The sequence below is a fragment of the Myotis lucifugus genome, unplaced genomic scaffold (assembly GCF_000147115.1).
Source record: "Myotis lucifugus unplaced genomic scaffold, Myoluc2.0 scaffold_1112, whole genome shotgun sequence".
NCBI lineage: Eukaryota > Metazoa > Chordata > Mammalia > Chiroptera > Vespertilionidae > Myotis > Myotis lucifugus.
The window spans coordinates 82,781-105,237 of record NW_005872160.1 but is presented as its reverse complement, the minus strand read 5'-3'; the positions used below and the strand labels follow the sequence as shown (position 1 = coordinate 105,237).

The following is a 22,457-nucleotide window of genomic DNA, read 5'->3' as shown; positions in this document are numbered from 1 at the left end:
CGCCGTGGAACGGCCGGGCTCTCCGCTTGCAGCGCCCCGCGGCCCTGTGCCCGAGGCCGCCGCGATGCCGCCCGTGGGTCCCGCAGACCTCGGAGCAGGAGGCCGAGGCGCAGAGGAGGGGCGAGACTTGCCCAAGGTCACTGAGCGGGGCCGCGGGGCCGGAAGGAGCAGCCGGGCTCCCACGCCGTCCCGGAGCCGAGCGATAAGCTCTTCTCTCCACGGCTTCTCTACCGTCGGCCGCTGCCAGCGTCTCCTCCCCGGTCACTCTCCGGCCTCCCGATCTGTAGCCTCCGGGAGCACCCGGTGTCCTCTTTCCCCGGCCCAGACCCCGCCGGAAGCCCCCCTTTTTACCTCTCAGTGCGCCAGCCCCGCCTTGTAAAGAGGAGGCAGCAATGGTGCACGTTCCCGGGCTGTGGCGAGAATAGGCGGCACGTGCCTGTTAAGTTCTTGCTCGGGCGAACGGACCGCTTGCCCAGCTGCTGCCCTTGACCCTTTAACCGAGGGCCGGGAATACAACTTTTGTCCAAGGTCACACCGTTAGCGCCTCGGGACGTCCCAAAACGCAGGTCTCTGAGTCCCAGCCCTTCATGCAACTTTCCTACGACGGCGGGGGTGGCTTCACTGACAGCTCAGAAGTTCTCAGCTTCCCCGTTGTCTTCCCCAAAAGAAGGGAGCGCAGGGGTCCTGGCCTCCGGACTAGGACTCCACAGACCTTTCGTTCAAGTGAAAGAAACACTGCTCTTCCGACTCCCTCACTCGGACACCATTGCATGCAGCTTCCTCCCCCTCCATCGCCCACCGCGCAGCCGTCACCAGCTGTCAGGCGTTCCTGTCTTTGGGAACTCAGTTGTGGTCACTTCCTACATAGACCTTCTCCGTAGCTCCCGCACCTGGATGGTTGCTCACTTCCTTGACCTTTCCCCTCGGTGCCCAGTTTAGCTGTGTTTGCCTTTTTTTGTTTTATCGTTTTGGAGTGTAAGGTTCTAGATGTTGCAGTAGGAACTGCATCTTACATGGCTTGCATCCCTTGTAGAATCTTAAACAAAGTAAGCATTCATTCACTCATTCATTCATTCATTCATTCAGGTGAAATTGGCCAACGGGCTGCTATGTGCCTGGTGCTGTTGTAGGTGCTAGGGGTACTTTATTGAGCTCTTTTGGTGTTAGAATTGCTGCTGCTTCGATAAATGTATTGATAAAAAAAAAAGGTCTAAATTTAATTTGGCCTTTCTGTTTCACTAGCCAGTGTTATGTGAACTTGTTGGTCAAGACTCACAGTAGTAAAAGTATGTTTTCTGTCTAGTATCCTCAAGCATGTGTGAAACAAAGGTTATGTGAAACATTTTATCGTTAATATCTGTTATTTTAAAAATGTTTTATGTATTTTTATTGATTTCAGAGGGAAGGGAGAGAGATAGAGATATCAATGATGAGGGAGAGTCACAGATTGGCTGCCTCCTGCATGCCCTCTACTGGGGATTGAACCCACAATTCGGCAGGTGCCCTGATAGGGAATGGAACTGCGACCTCCCGGTTCATACGTTGATGCTCAACCACTGAGCCACACCAGTTGGGCATTTTATTTTTATTTATTATTATTATTTTTTAATATATTTTTATTGATTTCAGAAAGGAAGGGTGAGGGAGAGAGAGAGATAGAAACGTCAATGATGAGAGATAATCATTGACAGGCTGCCTCCTGCACGCCCCCTACTGGGGATTGAGCCTGCAACCCTGGCATGTGCCCTTGACAGGAATCGAACCCGGACCTTTCAGTCCGCAGGTAGACGCTCTATCCACTGAGCCAAACCAGCTAGGGCCCAGCTGGGCATTTTAAAAATATTTTCTATTAGATTCTAGTCTGTATCACTTTAAAGATGTTTTTCATAACGAAACATTTTATGCCCGATCCCTTCAGTTAGCACTACAGTGCCTGGCACAATAAAATTTGACTGGCTGCCCTAACCGGTTTGGCTCAGTGGATAGAGCGTAAGCCTGCGGACTCAAGGGTCCTGGGTTCGATTCCGGTCGGGGGCATGTACCTTGGTTGCGGGCACATGCCCAGTGCGGAGTGTGCAGGAGGCAGCTGATTGATGTTTCTCTCTCATCGATGTTTCTAACTCTCTATCCCTCTCCCTTCCTCTCTGTAATAAATCAATAAAACATATTAAAAAAAAAATTTGACTGGCTGGCAGGCTGATCTGCTTAACGATTAGAAGCTAGATCCAGACATTTATTTTAACCCATTTCACCAGATACCTAGCACCATGCCGACTCTTTCAGACACTGGAATAGAAGTTCTGAGGGTGAGGATCTCATAAGTGCTCGCCACATAGTAGGTTCTTAACATTTGGTGAATGAGTAAATTTCTTGGTAAGAGTTAATTTAGGACATCGATCTTTGACGTAACTAAAACCATGAAGACATCATCTCTGAAAGCCTGCGTTTCAGATTAAAGAATACAAACGGGTCTGGCCGGCCTTTAGTGAAGCTCGTTTCATGCTTTGAGATTTCAGGGAACACAGTAGGATTTTTAAAGACATAATGGAATATAAACATTGTGCCTGGAAAGAGCATATTTTGCTTGGCTTTCAGATTAAGTAGGCTGAGTTGTTCGCATATTCATAACCACAGTGTTCACTTTGCATACATGACTTGCATGTGTAAACTTAAGGGTAACATTTATGAAGCGGCACAGGAAAAAGTTACTAGTTTATTAATATACTTGAGAAATACAGTTATGATTCTGTTTTAAAAGTGTTACACAACAAAAGTGAGAGGATAGTGATAGGAAATAAGTGACATATTCTTTGCTAGCATCCTCTTCCCCTTTTACTAGTGTTCCACGTCCCGCACTACCAGGCTGGGACCTGGTCTGTGTGGCTCACTGCGGCATTCCGTGCCGTTGGCCCCGTGCTCAGCATACAGTCGGCACTCAGTAAATGTTTGTTAAATGAACAAGAGAAAAGAAGTCATTCACTTTCCCACTTCACAAACACTTGAGTTCTTCCGATGGACCAGGCAGATAAAAATAAGAAAAAGAGCCCTAACCGGTTTGGCTCAGTGGATAGAGCGTCGGCTTGTGGACTAAAGGGTCCCAGGTTCGATTCTGGTCAGGGGCATGTACCTTGGTTGCGAGCACATCCCAGTGGGAGGTGTGCAGGAGGCAGCTGATCGATGTTTCTCTCTCATCGATGTTTCTGGCTCTCTATCCCTCTCCCTTCCTCTCTGTAAAAAATCAATAAAATATATTTTTAAAAAAATAAAAAGAGGGCATCCTTGCGAAGGTCATAAAGTTCTGCTATCGAGTGTCCCTGTGAAGGGAGCACTGGTTCTACCTGAGGAAGCCAGGGGCGGCTCACAGAGGAGATGCCATTGAAGTGGCTTTTAAGCTACTTAGGGGGCACGCACTTGTGGCAGAAAGAGCAAGGTGTACATGAACATGAGTGTGAGGGTCAGGGGGCAGACTGGGCCTTACGGTGGAGTGTGCCCTGCGAAGGGATCTGGCTGGGTTCTACCCTGTAGGCACTTTTGAGGACCGTGCAGCCTTGGGCTGGGATGGGACAGAGGACTCGCTATGTCAGCCATCACCTTCCCAGAGAACCAGTGACGTGACAGAGGACGCACTGATGAGAGGCTGGGGTGTCCTGGGAAAAGGCGGCCCAGGGCCCGCATGGCGCTGCTCGCTGCAGGTGTCAGGCCTTCAGTGACTGACGTGCCTATTTGTAGAGAATTAGTGGAGTCGGGAAGCAGCCAGATAACCGGTTGGCATGGTTTTCCCCAAACCTGCCTGATTGTAAGTCCCCTGGCGCCACACTAGACCTGCTGACCCCATTCCGGGAGTGTCTGGGAATCCCTGTGGTTAAGCAGGCTTTCACTGTGTAACATGTATGCTGTTATGCACACTGTTATTATGTCTCCTGGAGGGGAACCAGCACAGCCTGGAGTCCTGATTCAGAGGGCGCTTTGATGCCTTCAGGATAATGTCAGTTCCTGCTGAAGAAGGTGATCACTCTGGTCCATTGTATGAGCATGCGCAGTCTTCTCAGTGTGCGAGGGAGACCTGCTGGACCCAAACAGATCCACCGGGTCCAGAAAAATATGCTTTAGTAATTTGGGTTGTCAGTGTAATTAGTTGTCATAGAATAGCCAATTTTGATTTAAAAAATTAGGATGATTTCTCTAACAACAGGAAAGCAAATTTTTTTCTTTTCCCTGATATATGTCTTTGTGGCATCTTATTTTGAAATCATTTTTGTCTTCCAAAGGGCCTCAGATGTGCAGAACTAACCTAGCCGTAATCCTCGGTTCATGCCCCAGTCATCATTGGTTCATGCCTGACCCTTTCGGTTAATTGAAAATTCACGTTTGCTTTATTTATTGATAATACGCTGGACACTGAGGCTCCCGAGACCAAGATGGGACTTTACAGCAGCAGCAGCTTATGCCCTGGGCCCCCACCCTGCTCCAGCCTCCACTGACCCGCGGGCGCCACAGTTCTGAGTTCTCTGGAGTATCACCTAAAGACAAAACTGAGATTTTGGTTGTTTAAAAGTTACAAGTTCATTTCTCTGTGGTTCCTTCCTCCCTTTCAGAGCTTGGAGCCCCTTCCAGCCAGTGGGCCTGATTTTGGAGGTTTAGGAGAAGAAGCTGAATTTGTTGAAGTTGAACCTGAAGCTAAACAGGAAGTTCTTGAAAACAAAGATGTGAGTATCTGTTCGAGGGCTTGATGTGATGCTGGGAGGAACAGTCACTCTGTCAGCCTCCGGTGAAGGGAAAGGACGGGCCTGTCTCCGTGACTCCATCGAAGAAGAGTTTGCAGCCAACTGCGTCTTAGAGAGACCGGTGACTTAGAGAAATAGCTTCTGGTTTAGAAAAATGGCTCTTCCTTGATCATTTATGTGGAAGGTTTAAACGAACTTTTATTTTTGTATTTATGTCATTAAAAAAATTGTTTCAAAGACTAACTCAAATTCTGCTTCAGTTTATACTCTATTCCCTGCTCCCAGAAAAAAAGACCTTGGTTCTTGAATGGAACTTTTCCTGAACTCTGTTGCTTTTGAAATTAAATGCAGCTGAAGAAATGAAAGCACATTTTCATTAATTCTTAAATTAAGATCTTCTCTGTGCAGTATTCCAATCACCTATAAGTTATAAATTTCCCCAGTATATCCTATTACCTTTCTGTTACTTAGCACCATCTACTATACTATACACATTGCCTTTTTCTCCCCTAAAATATAAGCTCCACTGAGGCAGGAATTGATGTTTTGCTCACTGCTGTATCCTGTGTTTAAAGTAACTCCTTGTTCTTGAACAAGTTAAACATCTGCACGCCGTGTCCCACTCAGCAGTCTGTCCTCTCGTCACGCAGGTGGTGGTGCAGCACGTTCACTTCGACGGGCTCGGGAGGACCAAGGATGACATCATCATGTATGAAATCGGAGACGTGTTCAAGGCGAAAAACCTCATTGAGGCAAGTATTCTCTCTGCTTGCATCTTCCATTCCCTCTGGAGACCCCGGGCTCCCTGTGGCCTCACACCGCTGTGTGCCCTGCCCCAGCCTCTGGCTCTGAAGCGAGCATGGGCGCCCCAGGCTGAACCCCCTCACTTCCCCGGCGCCTCCCTCAAACTGACACGTTCGCATTCCCCCTTGTCCCTGAGCAGGGTGTCTGTCCCTCCCCAGGCCGCCCACCCTGTGTTCTCACAGGTCCCAGCACTGGAAGGGGCTGCGGTGCCAGTGCTGCCGCCTCGCCGCACCCCGCTTAGCGCCCCCCACTCTCCTGTGGGGACCCTCAGGGTTACCCTCCCTGCGGTCCCTTTGGACCTTGCTCCCTTTCCCGCAGTCTCCCTGGGTTGCATCATCTACTCTGTCCCCTGGGGTCTCTTCTGTCCTCTGACCTCGGAACCACGTTTGTGTGCCGGGCAGGGTCCCCCAGCTTCCTCGTGGCAGGGCCCGCGGCTGCTTTCAGCCCCGTTCTACTTGACCTGCAGCAGTGTTTGGCTGTTCCCACTTTTAAAAATTAGTGTTTTTTAAAAAAAGATTAAAGTAATATATAAGTATAATTCAAAAAACAGTATAAAACAATCTATTGGCGTAGAGGGCATTGAAATGAGTGTGGGCTGTTCCCTCACTGCCTCGCTGAGGCCCGCCCGGCCTTCAGAGAAAGCCAGGCGGAGGGCTTGGTGCGTCCTTCAGGAATGGCGCCTGCCGGGCAGAACACGCCGAGCCTGTGCACAGCAGCCCCAAGCTCCACGTTTCTCCTGCCCCTTTCACGCTTGGCGTTATCAGTGACCATGGGCGTCTTTTCACGTCAGCATGAACCAGCTGCTCGGTATCCCATCAGTTATTGTGTCGTTTCCTGTGGATGAGCATTAGACAGATGGTCTCAGGCGAGCAAGGCTGCAGCCAGCATCTGTGTGTCCTTGATGGCATATCTGCAGGACGCTTGCCTGCAAGTGGTTCTCTGGTCCAAGGCTGTGTGCTCCAGCTTTAACATTGTGCCGTCTCGCCCTCCAAAGAGCAGTGCGGTCCGCACCTCCCAGCAGTGTTTGAGGGCCTGTTTCGCAGCACTGGGCGTCCTTGCACTTTAAGAATCCGTGCCAACCTGTAAGGAGAGAAATACCATCTCGTTGTTTCAATTTGCACTTTTTAATTATGAATGAGATTAAGCACATTTCCATGCCTGTTGGCCATTCACATTTCTCCCTTGTGAATTACCTGTTGGCGTCTTTGTTTTCCATTGGACTGTGGGCCTGTGTTAATAAGCTGTTTGCATGTTGAAAATGATGACTGTCACCTCACATATGTTTTGCTTGCTTTGTTGGCTTTGGAATGTGTTTATATCCTTTCTCGACATTTCCTTCCTCTCGGTTTCCATGAATCCATGCCCTCCTGGCTGCTTCCCACCTCGTCATTCATTTCAGGTCATTCATTTCAGGCCGGTGGCAGCTTCGTTCCCTGTGACCACCCTCAAGGGTTGGTTTTCCACGAGGGTCAGTCTCCGGGTGCTGTCACCCTCCTGGGGATCTCATCCACAGCCTCAGGGCTCCCCAACCTCATTTCTAGCCATTTTCCTTACTGAGCGTTAGCCCTGAACGGGCAACTGCCCACCAGTATTTCCTCACGGAGTTGCCACAGAATTCGCCAACCCTAGTGGCTGAACACTGGACTCCTGGCCTCTTCCCACCAGCCCTGCCCATCCCCCCCTGACTTCTCCAATGGCCCCAAGAAGCCAGAGCCCAGAGCTGACCGTTTTCGTAGCTTCCCCTCTCCGCTCAGCTGCTCCATCCAGACAGTGGCCCTCCTCGGCTCCTGCCTGCGAAATGTGGGTCTGTCCTCCCTCTGACACAGGGACCGGCTCGGCCAGCCACCGTCACAGCTGCCGGCCTGCGGTGGGGTCCCTCCTCCTCCCTCTGTGTTCACCCGCCCGGCCAGCTCCTGCTGACAGCCTCAAGTAACCCCTTTTCTGCAGGACGAAACCACACTGCTGTCCACAGGGCCCTTCCCACTGCTCCTCGTCCCTTCCCGGCCTTCAGCTGAGCTCCCCGCCCTCCCCAGGAGGATCCTGCCCCAGAGAGGATGCTCTTGGCTGAGGAGGAGGAAGAGCAGAGCAGCGATAGAGAGCCGTGCGCACACGGAGGGTCCCTTCTCCAGGCAGTGACTCATGCCGCGGCGCTTCTGCCCGGAGAACCTGCAGGGCGTTGGCCTTTTAACCGGGCGTTTGTTTCCACAAAAGGGGTTTATTACGTGCTCTGCTTTCTGCTCTCTGAAAAGGACTCCTTGTTGTCCCTTCGTGTTCCATCCCTTCTTTTATGTCTGTCACAGGGGCGCTGTCTTCTCAGTGGCCAGCAAGCCTCACATGGTAGCCCCCAGCCTGGACACGGGGCTGCCGTCCGTGCCGGTACCTTAGAGAAATGCATCTTTGTTTCTCTCGTAGGTGATGCGCAAGTCTCACGAAGCCCGTGAGAAACTGCTCCGCCTGGGAATATTCAGACAAGTGGACGTCTTGATTGACACATGTCAAGGTACGTGCTGTGGGTGGCAGCCCCTCCCACCCGTCCTCCAGGATCACAGGGGCTTATCAAGCACCAGGCTGGGCAGCTGGCAGCCTCAGGAGTCACCACTGAGTGTCAGGCTCAGGGAGGGTGGGCGGGCTGTGAAGATGTCCTCTGAGCCTGCACGGCACCAGGGCCTGCATAGGGTCCCGGAGGAGGGAGCCCGCCCTACACGGCACCAGGGTGTGAGGAGGGTCCAGAGGAGGGAGCCTGGCCCTGGACGGCACCAGGGTGTGAGGAGGGTCCCCGTGGAGGGAGCCTGGCCCTGGATGGCACCAGGGTGTGAGGAGGGTCCAGAGGAGGGAGCCCGGCCTGGACGGCACCAGGGCCTGCATAGGGTCCCGGAGGAGGGAGCCCGCCCTACACGGCACCAGGGTGTGAGGAGGGTCCAGAGGAGGGAGCCTGGCCCTGGACGGCACCAGGGTGTGAGGAGGGTCCCCGTGGAGGGAGCCTGGCCCTGGATGGCACCAGGGTGTGAGGAGGGTCCAGAGGAGGGAGCCCGGCCTGGACGGCACCAGGGCCTGCATAGGGTCCCGGAGGAGGGAGCCCGCCCTACACGGCACCAGGGTGTGAGGAGGGTCCAGAGGAGGGAGCCTGGCCCTGGACGGCACCAGGGTGTGAGGAGGGTCCCCGTGGAGGGAGCCTGGCCCTGGATGGCACCAGGGTGTGAGGAGGGTCCCGGAGGAGGGAGCCCGGCCCGCAGCTGTCCGATGGGCTCCTGCAGACTCCACGGAAATGTGCTCGGAGAAGAGGAGGCACTATGGTCAGAGCTCAGCCTCAGGTTTTGCTCACTGCCTGTTGGCTGTGGCAGGCATCTGGGGCTGGTGTCACAGCTCTGCTCCTTGAGGTCTCCTGGGGCTGGTGTCGTTTTCCTGGGGTGTCCTGTCACCTCATCATCCCCAAGATCACAGAAGCTGTTTGTATGGCCCGGGTTGTGTGCCCGGTCGCTGTGATGGCTGAGCACCATTCCTGAGTTCACATCTCATTCCAGCGTCGGGAAGGCGGGCAGGGGTGAAAGGGCACCCCGCCCTTAGGCACCTGCCCTGTGTTGTGCGTAGCGCTCCCCTCTCATCCCCTGGCAGGACTCACTCACGTGGCCACACCTGGTGCAGGGGGGCTGCCGGGGGCTGGCAGTGAAGTCTGAGTGGCCACGTGCGCAGTAGGAGTTGAGGCTCCACTTACGCTGGGACAGTGGCTCTCAAGGTGTGGTCCCGGCCAGCAGCGCTGCTCTCCCGGGGGCATGGCAGAAACGCACAGTCGATCGAAGTAGGAACTTAGGGTGCAGCCAGCAACCGGCATAATGAGCCCCGGGTGGCTGTGATGCCGTGAGGATGGAGACCACTGGCTGGACAAGAGGAGAGAAATGGGGGCGAGGCCGGCTGCCTGCATCCTCAGAGTGACAGTCATGCCCGAGCCCAGCTCTGCGCAGGCCTTTCGATCCAGTGAATCCTCACAGCTGGGCAAGTGCCACTGTTACTCTTTTAGAAAAAGGAGAGGTTAAGTAACGCGCCCAGGTCAACACGTGAGTGACGGAGGTGGCCCCGGCCACCACGCTGGTGTGCTGATCCAGGCGGCGAGTCTTGGTGGCGTTTAGTGTTAGCACACCCCCGCCCCCCCCGCCCCGCCTGCTGTCAGTGTGATGTGCGCGTGGTCAGCTGGCCCACCTGCACCAGCAGCCACCCTGGCCGCACACCGGAACTCCCTGGGAACTGAAACAGGAGTCATTCCGGATGATTCTGTAATGGTGAGAGCAGCAAGCGTGAGCCCTAATGAAACCGCACTTTAGTTCACAGCAGTGCCCCACTGCCGGCTCAGCTGTAATAAGGTACCTCACTAATGCAGGGTGTTAATAACGGTGTGAAGAGGCAGGGAGGGGGTGTATGCAAACTGCACTTTGTATTCAATTTTTCAGTGAACCTAAAACCACTTTAAACAATAAAATCTCATTAAAGAAAAATAAATGGGACGGACTCAGAGTGGGAGCCGGTGGGAGCCAGTGGGTGGGCGTCGGGGAGGGACAGCTGCAGGTACCCTCCTGTCCAGCCAGGGTCAGGGCCAGCCGCTTCCTTCCCATGAGAGGCCACGGCCCCGCAGAGCGTGGCCTGGTCCCCTGCACCCAGGGCCCTTGGTGGGTGATGAGGCGGCTGCACTGAATTCAGACACTCATCACCCCCAGGCCCCGCCCCCGCTTGAGGAAGGCCCCAACCCCGACCGGAGCATCTGTGTGCGGCTCATGCTGCTCTTCCAGGGTTACTACAGTCCCTCTTGGCACACGGAGTCCACGTTTTAATGTCAGTTGATTGAGCCCCAAATCTCTTCAGGCCCTTCCTGACGTGAGAAGAGGCAGATAACGTGCTCACCAAGGTGCTGCCGTGGTTCTGGCCGTGCAGCCACGCCTGCTTCCCGAGACCTCCCGCCGCCGCCGGTGGTGGGCGCGGGCGTCCTGGCGGCGGTGTGCTGGTCTGCGCCGCGCCCTGAGCCCCACAGCAGAGGGTGCGCTTTCCAGGGGAGGCTGTGGAACAGACGCTGCGGGTGCTGCTGGGCAGGGGGACCCGGAGTGAAGCCGTGTCTGCAGTCTCAGTGCCGAGTGCTTTTTACTCTCCCAGGTGACGACGCACTTCCCAACGGCTTGGACGTGACCTTTGAAGTGACCGAGCTGAGGCGGCTGACGGGCAGCTACAACACCATGGTCGGGAACAACGAGGGCAGCATGGTACGAGGGCTTCCCTCCTTCCTTCCGTCCGCGCTGGTGAATGTGCCTGTTCTGAACCCGGGCGTCGTTTCCACAGCCTTCACCTTGATCTTCATTTGTGGGGTGACCCGTGCTTTCTCCTTCGTCTCCCTGATTGATCATAATGTTTCAGATGGTTGAGGCAATATTGACATCAGTGGTGAACGACGAATGATTTGGGGACGTTCATATTCAGTTTCTTGTTCAAATTCCCCTGCTCTCCAACCCCAGCGTTGGTTTCCCCGGGCCTCGCAGTGCAGTTAGCGGGTGTAGTGGCCCTGGGCCCTGGGCAAGGACAGGGTTACAGGCAAAAGCCACCACAGCTGATTGCTGCCCGGCTCCAGATCTGCAGTCCGTGTTTCCGTCCCGTGTGGGAGGGCCCTCAGCTAGTCGGGCCTTTCTTAAGAAGTGATTCCTTCAGTGTAACCACCGTCTCTTTCCCTCCCAGGTACTTGGCCTCAAGCTCCCCAATCTGCTGGGCCGGGCAGAGAAGGTGACCTTCCAGTTCTCCTACGGCACAAAAGAGACTTCCTACGGCCTGTCCTTCTTCAGGCCGCAGCCCGGACACTTCGAGAGAAAGTAGGATCCCAGCAGGCCCTGGTGCGGTGGCCTGGTTAAGGGTTAAAGTTCAGGAGCTGGCTGGCTGCGGGGAGAGCGTGCAGAGTGAGCGCCCCTCCTGCGGAGCCACAGCGCTGCGCCCAGTGTGTTTCTGAGTCTGTGGCTTTCAGTGTGTGTGGGCTGTAGTCACTGCGTCCGCGGCTAAGCTCCGTCCCGTTGTCTCCTAGCTTCTCCGTGAACTTGTATAAAGTGACGGGGCAGTTCCCGTGGAGCTCCCTGCGGGAGACCGACAGAGGCGTGTCCGCCGAGTACAGTGTGAGTGGCGCTCCCGGCATTCCCGCCCTGCACCCGCGTGGGAGCAAACGCCTGTTTTCCCGATTCCCCGGGATCTTACGTGTTCAATTAGTAACCTAAGGAGGCCTCGTTCTGTGGAAGGTGACCGCCCATGTGCTTGCAGTTCCCCATCTGGAAGACCAGCCACACCGTCAAGTGGGAGGGCGTGTGGCGCGAGCTGGGCTGCCTTGCCAGGACCGCGTCTTTCGCCGTCCGACAGGAGAGCGGCCACTCCCTGAAGTCCTCTCTCTCGGTAAGGGCTTCTCTGTGCGAGACGGTTTGCACACGCTGCTGCAGCCGCGTTGCACCTCGGGAAGTAGCCTTCGCCAACATGGGGCGGTTGACAGGGGTCCCAGGTTGGGTGGAAAGATGGTGCGCCCTGTCACTGGATTCATGGGCTCCCGTTGTCATGTTTGAGATAGCATTGGTGTAACGGGGAGCGGGGTGCGGAAGAGCCGCTGGGTTCCAGTTGAGAGCTGCTGAGCGGACCTCGGTCGGGGTGGTGAGCTCCTTAAGAGAATGGACCCCGGGCGGGTCGTCTCCTGCCCCATGAGCGAGAATTGATTGTTTCGCTCTCTCAGGTCCCTCCTGTACAACACGGGGTGACGGTCCCACCTTCCTCACGGGTCTTCGTGAGATGAGTGATGTCAGGGTTGTGCCGTGCTCAGCACAAGGCCTAGCACACAGCTGGAGCTTCATAAGAGCCGTGGCTTTATAGCCCTTTTGAACTGAGAACAGGGGCGGGTTTCTTGCAGCACGCCATGGTCATCGACTCCCGGAACTCCTCCATCTTGCCCCGGAGAGGGGCCTTGCTGAAAGTGAACCAGGTAGGGTTCCTGCTCCTGGGTCCTCCCACACTCGGGCCCCTGGGGATTCGGTCATGTTTTCAGTATTGACCGTTTTCCTTTCATTGTAAAGGCCGTGGTAGGACGGCCCGCTAGGATGTCAGTCCACCTTCAGCCAGAGGAGCGAGCGTCACTCTGGCCTCTTGGTGTCACTTGATGGGCCAGGAAGACAGTCGTGCTTTGGCATGAGTGGTTTCCCATGAGAGAACTCCTCACACAGCGCCGGCAGGGGCCCGGCTGAGGTGCCAGGGACACAGGCGGCCAGGCTGCGGCGCTGCGGCTCTGTCCTGATCGCAGGGTCGGAGCAGCTGGCAGTCGGCTTCTGTGGGAAATGTGCAAGTCCCTGATGGTGTTTGCTTTTAATCCTCACCCGCGGGTATTTTTTCCATTGATTTTTAAAGAAAGTGGAAGCGGGGGGAGGGAGGAGAGGAGAGAGAGAGAAACATCGATGTGAGAGGGACACATTGATTAATTGCCTCCCGCACGTGCCCCAGCCCGGGCTGGGGATCGAACCTGTAACCGAGGTACGTGCTCTTGACCGGGAATCAAACCCCAGACCCGTTGGTGTGCAGGCTGACCCTCTAACCACTGGGCTAAATCGGCCAGTGCCCGGCTGATGTTTTTTCAAACACCGATTTGGCCAAGCAGCGGTATCACCCATTGCAGGCTCGGTGATGAGACGGTCACGCGCCCGCGCTGTCCTCTCACGTGGGATCGGCAGCTCCGGCTGCTCAGGGTGTTTGGTGTCTGTCTGTCAGGCCCTGCACCGCGTGGCACGGCTTCTGGGAGACAGTGGTCTGTCTCTAACGATGCAGAGCCGCACGGTACGGGGCGCTGCGGGGGGTGGTTTAGCGGCCTGTGCGGCACGTCTACTCTTTGACCTGTGGCTTCGCCCCCAGGAGCTGGCCGGCTACACCGGAGGGGACGTGAACTTCATAAAAGAAGATTTTGAGCTTCAGTTGAATAAGCAGCTTGCGTTTGACTCAGTGAGTCTCTGGGCAGATGTTGTCGTGCCTTCTTATCCCTCGTGCTCGGCCCGCGGGCTCGCTCTTCCCCCGTCCCAGGGCTGAAGGTTCGCGGGCAAGTGTAACTTCGCTTGACAAGGGGAGTGGCGGGGAAACAGTGGTTTGCTTATGTCTCACTAGGTCGTCTCAGCCTCTCTCTGGGGCGGGATGCTGGTCCCCATTGGAGACAAACCGTCGAGTATCGCCGACAGGTGAGCGGGGAGGGATCCTGGGCATGGCGCGTGTTTTCCTGCCGCTCTTCTGGGCTGGTTTCTGTAAGGCGTTTCAGAGACGTTTAGGAGAGAAATATTTCCAGTTTTACTTTAGTTTTTATGTTTCAGTGAGTTTCAAAATACCCAGCATATCTCCTATTTAACATTTTGCCTTTTTGGGGGAGGGAGTTAACTTTGTTATATTAAAGAACTTGTATTTTCTCTTGAGTAGGGAAGGAAATAGTTGATACACTTTGCTGAAATATAAAAATAGAGAGACATTTAAGGAGGTAAAGATACAGTCCTGCTCAGTGGAGTTTACACTTGGGACGCCTTCCTTTTTTCTGTTTTTTGTGGACGTGAGTTTATACATGTTAATGTATATACTCATCTGTTGGTTGTTGACATATATTATATGTTGTGTATAGATTTGTGTTCTCCCTGTTTTCATAAAAGTTTGTATGTTTTTTAAAAATTCTCACACGAGGATTTTTTTCCCATTGATTTTTTTTAGAGTGGAAGGTGGGGAGGGGGAGAGGGGAAGAGAGAGAGAAATGTCAGCGTGAGAGAGACATATCAGTGGCTGCCTCCAGTTAACATCCCAACCTGGGATCGAACCTGCAGCCCTTTGGTATGTGAGCCGACGCTCTAACCACTGACCAAACCGGCCAGCACTAAAAAAGTTTTAAAGAAATTATAGCGTATATCCCATCCCCCAAGTCATGAGAAGTTTTTCATAAGCAGCATCGTAATGCTTCTTTACTTGCACATGAACGACACTGTGAAGAATGTGATTTTGTAAATGACTTTTGTTCACTTTGTTTTCTGAGAAGAGATTCCTAAATGTGGAAATACGTCTCCACGGCCTAGGAACGTTTTCCGGCTGATGAGGCAGAGCCGGCCTTTCAGAAGCTGGTGCTCGCGGCTGCGCTCCGGCCAGCAGGGGGCGCCATTGTCCTGGCTGCTGGGAAAGGCTCCGCCTGTTCTCCAGGGCCAGAAGCTCCTGCAGCCTTGCATGAGCTTAACCTAGCCTTTTGGCTGGCTGTTTGGAAGCATAAAAGCTTTTAATTTCTAAACTCTGGGACCTAACATTTCACCTCCATGAATATAATGCACAGAAATACATTGAGAAGTGTTGGAAGATTCACGTGCAAGGGTGCCCATTGTAGCCTTGTTGAGGATAGCAAAAGTTCTAGAACTGCCAGCAGGGGGCTCATTCCCGCACAGCCATGGGGAAGAAGACGTGGAAGTATGAAAGGAATGGGATTAGATGGTTATGAAATCCACCGTCGCTGCGCACCTGCCCGGGGCTGAAGTGTTCTCCCCGCGCCCGCGCCAGCTCACTGTGCCTTCTGCACGGTCCTGTGTGACGTTCCGCCGGCTTCCCCTGATGGCTGCGTTCCCTTCCAGGTTTTACCTCGGGGGACCCACGAGCGTGCGCGGCTTCAGCATGCACAGCGTCGGGCCGCAGAGTGAAGGTCTGTCTTCCCCAAGCCCCACCCTCAGCTTTGAAAGGATGTGTTTGTTTAAACCACCACAGTAGTAGGTGTCACCACCAACACAGCGCCTACCACCCGGCAGGCCTGGGAAGATACTTGTTAAGGGAATTGTAGGAAAAAGATATCCAAGCAAAAATACAGGGCAGTGAGTGACCTGTCATCCCACTTCCCGGTGATGGCGTGTGTGAGTGTTTGCTGTGTAGATGTGTTATTTTGTGTACATACTGTTGTGTAACCCTGTTTCTCCCACCAATAACAATAATGAAGATTTTTATAAGAATATTTACTTTATCACTTTAAATGACTCTTTATTTCATCTTGTTGACATATTATAATTTTTAAAAAATATATGTTTTTATTAATTTTAGAGAAAGGAAGGGAGAGGGAGAGAGAGATAGAAACATCAATGATGAGAGAGAATCATTGATCGGCTGCCTCTTGTATGCCCCCTACTGGGGATCGAGCCCACAGCCTGGGCATGTGCCCTTGACCGGAATTGAACCCGGGACCCTTCAGTCCGCAGGTCGATGCTCTAACCACTGAGCCAAACTGGCTAGGGCAGACATACTATAATTTTTAAAAATATATATTTTTATTGATATCAGAGAGGAAGGGAGATGGAGAGAGAGATAGAAACATCAGTGATGAGAGAGAATCATTGATTGGCTGCCTCCTGCACACCCCCTACTGGGGAATTGAGCCTGAAACCCAGGCATGTGTCCTGACGGGGAATCGAACCGTGACCTCCTGGTTCATAGGTCGACGCTCAACCACTGAGCTACACCGGCCAGGTGACATACTGTAGTTTTTAAATCAATGGACATTATTATTGAGAGCAGTTTCAGGTTTAAAGAAAAACTGAGCAGAAAGCACAGCGTTCCTGTGGCCTGCCGTGCGCCTCTGTTGCTAACGTGCACTGCTGTGCTGCACTGTTGCTGTCATTGCTGAGCCGGTGCGGCGCGTTAGCACCCGCTACGTCCCGTGGCGCACGTTAGGTTCACGCCGTGCCTTCGACAGGTGCACAGGGCCCTATAGCAGCCTCACCGCCCACACGCCCACCGCGCTCCCTGCCCAGCCCTCCACCTGCCCAGCCCTGGCAACCGCTGAACTTGTTACTGTCTCTGTCGTTTTGCCTTTTCCAGAAAGTCACGTAGTTGGAATCGTACAGTGCGAAGCCTTTGAAGGCTGCCTCTGACTAAGTGGCATTTACTGTTCCTCTGAGTCTGTTTATAGCTTGATTGCTCAGATGTTTCTATCACCAAATAAGGTTCCATAAATAATTTTATAAATAACGTTCCAGTACACCAGTTTGCTATCCACTCCCCTATTGGAGGACATCTTGGCTGGCGTCAGGGCATCCGGTTTTTGGCCGTTAGGAGCAAAGCTGATGAAATTTTCACGTGCAGGTTTCTGTTTGGACATAGGTTTCAGTTCGTTTGGGTCAATGCCACGGAGCACAATTGCTGAGTCACAGGGAAGAGTCGGGCGACCGTCTTCGCAGGGCCGCACCACGTTACACTCCCACCGCAGTGGACAGAGAGAACTTACACTTTAGTAGCATTTGTGTTCGACTCGGGTGCACAGCGTGGTGGTGAGACAGTCACATGCTTTAGGAAGCGACCCCCGTGCTCCCAGTGCCTGGCGCCTCCATAGTTGTTACAGTGTCATTGTCGTGGCTGCACACTTCATCTGCTGGCCACACCAACATCTTCTAAACAGGCCAAGTGTTAGACATGGAAACGGTTCTTTTTCCTGTAATTGTGAAGCAGTGACGCAGTGAGTACGGGACAGTCTTCGTGCTCCTCTGTAACTTACTTCATCATCTGACGTGGAAGTGGAGCTCTGGGTGGCAGGACTGTGTGTGGAGGCGTGTTGCCTGCGTGTTGCTCTGAGACATGAGAGAGTTTTGGTGCCTGAGCCTCTGGCACTTGACATGGTGTCAGGTCTCTCCACACGTCATGATAAACTTCGAAAACATCACTCAGTGGGCGCATTTATTCCATTTTAAAATATTCTGCCCCGATTTTCCTGTTTTTTAATATCTTCGTTGCTTCGATTTTATATTTTATAAATAATGAGGGCCCATGCACAGACTTTTGTACAAAATGCAGATGATCCCTTTTCACTTATTTTTGGAGTGCTTTCTCAGCGTGTCATTTTCTTAGAAAAGTAACATAGTTTACGGGTAGTTTTATTTTATTTTTCATTATAAGTAAGCACTGTGAGTGCTTCTATGAAAGTGTAGGAGTCGTCCACTGGCCTGAAAGTTACACACAGTGAGATTCCACTCGGTTAGCTGTCAGGGAGCCCATTGGTCAATTCTGTGGTCAAGAAGTAAATTGTCCCCACTTTTCATGGAAGCAGTTTGACAGTATGTATCAAGAGCCTAAAGTCTATATGTGCAGGGACTTTTAATAACGTGCCCCCCCAACTGAAAACTGGAAACCCAGGTGCCGTCGATAGAACGAGACGGTGAAGAGTGGAATGGCCACACGTGGACTGTTTCTCAGCTGCGAGGGCGAGCGTCTCCGTCTCTGGCTGCCTCAGGGCAGCACGAGCCTCAGGAGCGGCACCACGCGGAGCCTGGCCCAGAGGCCGTGCATGGTGGCCGTATGTGAGGGGGCGTCAGGCTACCCGACCTGCGCAGTGAGGCCAGGGCAGCGCTCACTTCAGCAGGCCTGGCGGGTGGGACTGAGAACAGGGCCCGCGAGGGGCTGCCCACGCCTGTTGCTCTGTCCAGGTGCTCCTTTCGTGGTGTGTCCGTGTGTGGAAACTAGGGCTGTACGCTCAGGATGTATGTATTTGTCTACATGTACATGTGTGTGCAAGGAAACACATCACAGGTTCCTGTGCACTACCAAGAAATTAGACACCAACATGCCGTGGGTGAGGAATAGATGAGTATGTGCGGTGCCGCAGGTGACTACTCAGACCAGCCTCACCTGGTCACGGAGCAGGAGGGGTCAGAGGAAAGCTCATTACAGGAGCTAAGGAAGCAGGCGGCACTGAAAGCTCCCTATGTGATTGGAAATGGCTCACATTTTACTTTCTTATTTATGGTTGCTTATCGCCCACTGGGTGAAAGGCAGGGCGTAGTGGTTATCTCTGAGCAGAAGTGAAAGTTTCTCCTTCCCACCCGTGTTATCAGGTTCCCACCCGCCTCTCACGTTATGATCAGATGAAGAGAGGCCATGGCTGGGAAACGGAGCCAGCACGGGGCCTCGTGCTCTTTGTCCTGCCTGTCCCCTAGAGCAGTGGTTCTCAACCTTGGCTGCACATTAGAATCACCTGGGATCTTTTTAAAATCCTGATTTCTGGGCCTCATCCTCCGGAAATTCTGTTTCTTTGTTATGGGGTGGGGCCACAACATTAGTAACAAAGAACCACTGCCCTAGAGCCTCAGTGAGGCAGGGACGCAGGAGACGAGTCTGCACGTCGTCCAGCAGCTCATTCCGGGCTAACCTCGGAGACAGCGTCTCCCCTTCTTATGACAGGTTTGTCGTTTCGTATCAGAGGTCCTAAGACCATCTACAAAGGTCTTTTGCAGCAACATGTAAACATTTCAGGGTTGTGTTTTCTTGTCACTTTCATGCTGTGGCTGTTTGTAGTTGAAATGGAGCAGGTAGCGGTTGTCAGAACCCGAGGGGCAGTCACCGGGGTCATGAGCCCTCACCAAGGAGCCCTTCTCTCGCGTGGCGCTGGGTGCTGCCTCCACCGTGAGTGGCAGAGGCCGTGCCTGTGGATTCGTAGCGCGGGCAGCGTGTCCGGAGGGTGCAGAGACACGTTCGTCTGTCTCCATGTGGAGTTCTTGCAAAATGCCGCCTGTCAGATGGTGGCGATGGGCGCTTAGGGGACGGTGAGTCCCAGGAGGCCTCACTTGGTTTAATGCTGGAGGTGCTTGCGGCCCCGGTGAGCCTGTTTTATTTCGGGCACTTCACAGGGATGCTGTGTGTCTGACTTCGCTGCTTTCTAAGCGGCGTTGGCATTTTTCCTGCTAAGGCAGAGTGCGAAGTCAGCGGGACAAAGCTTATCCACAGAGAGGCCGGCAGCCTCGGCGTCGGGAGCAGCCAGGCCGGAGGCTGTGGGCGTGCACGCAGCACACCCCTGCTCACGGGAACTGTGGCCGGGCCTCTTACACTGACCTTGTCTCTGCACCCCGCCTTCAGGAGACTACCTGGGCGGAGAGGCGTACTGGGCCGGCGGCCTGCACCTGTACACCCCCTTACCTTTCCGGCCCGGCCAGGGCGGCTTCGGCGAGCTCTTCAGAACACACTTCTTCCTCAACGCAGGCAACCTCTGCAACCTCAACTACGGTAAGCTGGGCTCAGACACTGCTGTTTGCAAGCACAGTGCCAGCTAGGTGTCTGTCTAGATCACACAGTCTTTAAATTTTAGGGTTGTGCCTTCCTTAAAAAACTCATACGACACCTGACACTGTGTGCAGAGTAACGTTTCTGGTTGAGTGAGTGGGTCGCACATGGAAAACCCCCCTCGAATGCTGTCTTGCAAAGACTCATCGATGCATTTGCCCAGCAGACATGCCTGGCGCCCTTTCCCCCTGCCGGTCGGTGAAGCCATGACTGGGTCCCGTTCTCATGGCACTCAGGGCGAGGGGAGACCCCGGGGGCGTATCCAACCGGGGGGGGACGTCAGAGGTGTCCAGCGCTGCATGCAGCACAGGCCCTCAGCCTGGTGTTTGGAGGGGGCGTGCCATTCTGGCAAAGGGACAGAATGTGCCGGGCTCAGAGGATGGAGAAGCCTGGCTCTGGGACAGGGAGAAGTGTGGTCCCACGCCCTCTCCATCCGGGTCCTATCTGCGTCTCCTGACTATCCAGGCCTGGCTTTGAACATGGCCAGAGGGCACAGAGCGATCGAGCGAGGCTGGCCCGGGATGGTGTGAAAGGCAGGGCCGCACTGTGGTCACCCCTCCTTCTGTTTTCAGGGGAGGGCCCCAACGCCCACCTTCGCAAGCTGGCCGAGTGCATCCGCTGGTCCTACGGCGCGGGCATCGTGCTGCGGCTGGGCAACATCGCCCGGCTGGAGCTCAACTACTGCGTGCCCATGGGCGTGCAGGCGGGGGACAGGTAGGTGCCGCGCGTTCTCAGTCACTGCCCCTCCTCCTACTTTCACTCTGTCTTGGGCGTGTGAGTCGTCTCATTGGCCTTTGAGATTCAAGATTTAGGAGAAGTTGAAGTAGCAAGAGATTGAAAGTATACGTGTTTTCCTCCGTTGTTTTTTTTCTGTCTTGTTGGGAGGGAAATATGTGACGTGTCCCCACCTCACATGCTTGCACTTGCTGCTGCCACGTGGTGGAGCTCCTCAGCTCAGCCTCGGGCTGGCGAGGCCACGGGGGCTGGCGAGGCCACAGGGGCTGGCGAGGCCACCGGGGCTGGCGAGGCCACAGGAGCTGGCGAGGCGTTACCGATCCGCTTGCTGGTGACCGCCGGCCGGGGACTCGGGCTGGAGGGCAGAGCCTCGCTCCCGGCCCCTGGGGGAACCCGCCATCTTGCCCTTTCTCCGCAGTCATCTTACTGAGCAAGGTGCTCACACCACATGGATGGCGGTGGCACAGGGGCATTTACAGTGACAGAAACGCGTTCCTTCTCTGTTATTTGGTGCCTGGTGAAGCTTTAAGAAATCCCTTCATTGTGTACGTGTCAGCAGCTCGGCTGCTGTAAGAGAACACAGACTCAGGGCGTAAGCAGCACGTTTCTCGCTCCCTGTTCCGGAGGCTGGAGCCCCGCCACCACCTCTGCTCCTCCGAGAGCCGAGTGCGAGAGAGCGCGCAGCCGCTCCGTCCCCCGTGGGACTGCTCTGCTGGGCTCGGAGCTGCGGAGAGACAAGTCACCTCTCCTTGCTGACCTTGCTGGAGTTTTTGTCCCAACTAATTCTGCACCAGTCCCTGCCTCAGAGAACACACAGGCTGTTCCCATGTCGAGCAATTGGTGTGTATTAACTGTGTTCACTGTTAGTCCAAATTACACAGGGAAATACTTTACAAATGTTCTGTTGCAAAGAAAACCGAAGTGCACGTGGGTTTAGCTGTATCTTTATCGTCGCTCACCGGCCTGAGGCTCAACCTCCTGGACAGGCCGCCAGCCCTGCCCTGGCGCTGCCTGGCCGTAGGACTTGCCCTGGGCATCCTGTCCTTCAGACAGTGGGGTGCAGCCCCTCCCCCCCGGGCTGTGGCCATGGAGGCTGCATTGTTGTTGGGGCCACTGGAGGTCTCTGTGCCCCAAGAAGCAGCCCCGTGGCTGTGGGAGCCCATGGAGTGGACCCTTCCTCACGTGTCTTCCCAGAGAATGGCCGGCTCCCCTTCAGCCGGGCTTCCCTCCCTCCAGGTGAAATCGGGAAAGGTCTTAGAGGCGGAGTCTAGTGTGGTTTCTTCGGGAAGGAAGAAGCCTGCTGTGTGCATGTGTTTAAGGACCAGAACGTGAGCCGCTCTTGTGCCCGGGCTGCATGGCTGTCTGTGCTTGAGGCGCTGCAGCGGGTGCCGCTGTGCTCAGCGTCCTGGGCCGGGGGGGGGGATGGGGGCGGTGCCTCGAGGGCCGCGCCGTCACTCGGGTGCCGTCCAGATTGGAACTTGGGAACATTTGAGTGAAGTTGTCAGAGTGTAATCGGCTCTTCTGAAACTCGGCAGCAGCAGGCTGGGAATGGATGTGTGCAAATCACAGATTTCCCCCGAGTTCATGCTGGCATCTCTAATTGGATTTCGGGCCTTCACAGAAATGGAAACGGTTCTGAAATGTTCGCTAGATTTAGATCTAGCAGCGTTGTCACGGTGTGGCTGAGCGGGTCTCCGGAGACGGTGATGAGTGAGGCGGCCGCCTGGGGAGCTGCGCCCCGGGAGTGACAGAGGCGAGAAAGGAGAAAGGGCCATCTCGGCCGAAGGGCGAGCGCCTCTGAGACCGAAGGGCGAGCGCCTCTGAGCCGCGGGGCGAGCAGAGCCGCCACAGCACTGATTTCCTGCCCTTTTTCTAGGATCTGTGATGGCGTCCAGTTTGGAGCTGGGATCAGGTTCCTGTAGCTGTGAGCGTCCTCCAGCCCCTCCCCGGAAACACGTTGGAGCAATTCTCTGGCCGCAGCCCTCGTGGGGATCCTGTCAATAAATGTTCAAGACAAACACTCAGATGCCCTGTGGCCGCGGTTTGCTTTTCGGGAGCAGCATCGCACGCGGGCTCCTCCTGGGGACCAGGGGCCGGGGCAGGAGCCGTCCC

At 54.5% G+C, this 22,457-nt stretch overlaps 1 protein-coding gene across 1 annotated transcript; it reads left to right on the top strand.

Moving 5' to 3' along the window:
- The first annotated feature begins 2,267 nt into the window (after positions 1–2,267).
- SAMM50 (SAMM50 sorting and assembly machinery component) lies at positions 2,268–22,369 on the top strand. Its single transcript, XM_023748066.1, has 16 exons — positions 2,268–2,306; positions 3,730–3,881; positions 4,556–4,706; positions 5,375–5,476; positions 7,941–8,028; positions 10,665–10,771; positions 11,238–11,368; positions 11,575–11,662; positions 11,805–11,933; positions 12,436–12,507; positions 13,425–13,511; positions 13,671–13,741; positions 15,152–15,219; positions 19,407–19,553; positions 20,183–20,324; positions 22,222–22,369. The coding sequence occupies exons 1-16, from the start codon at positions 2,268–2,270 to the stop codon at positions 22,265–22,267; spliced, it is 1,620 nt and encodes a 539-aa protein (XP_023603834.1). The 3' UTR covers positions 22,268–22,369.
- The last annotated feature ends 88 nt before the right edge of the window (positions 22,370–22,457 follow it).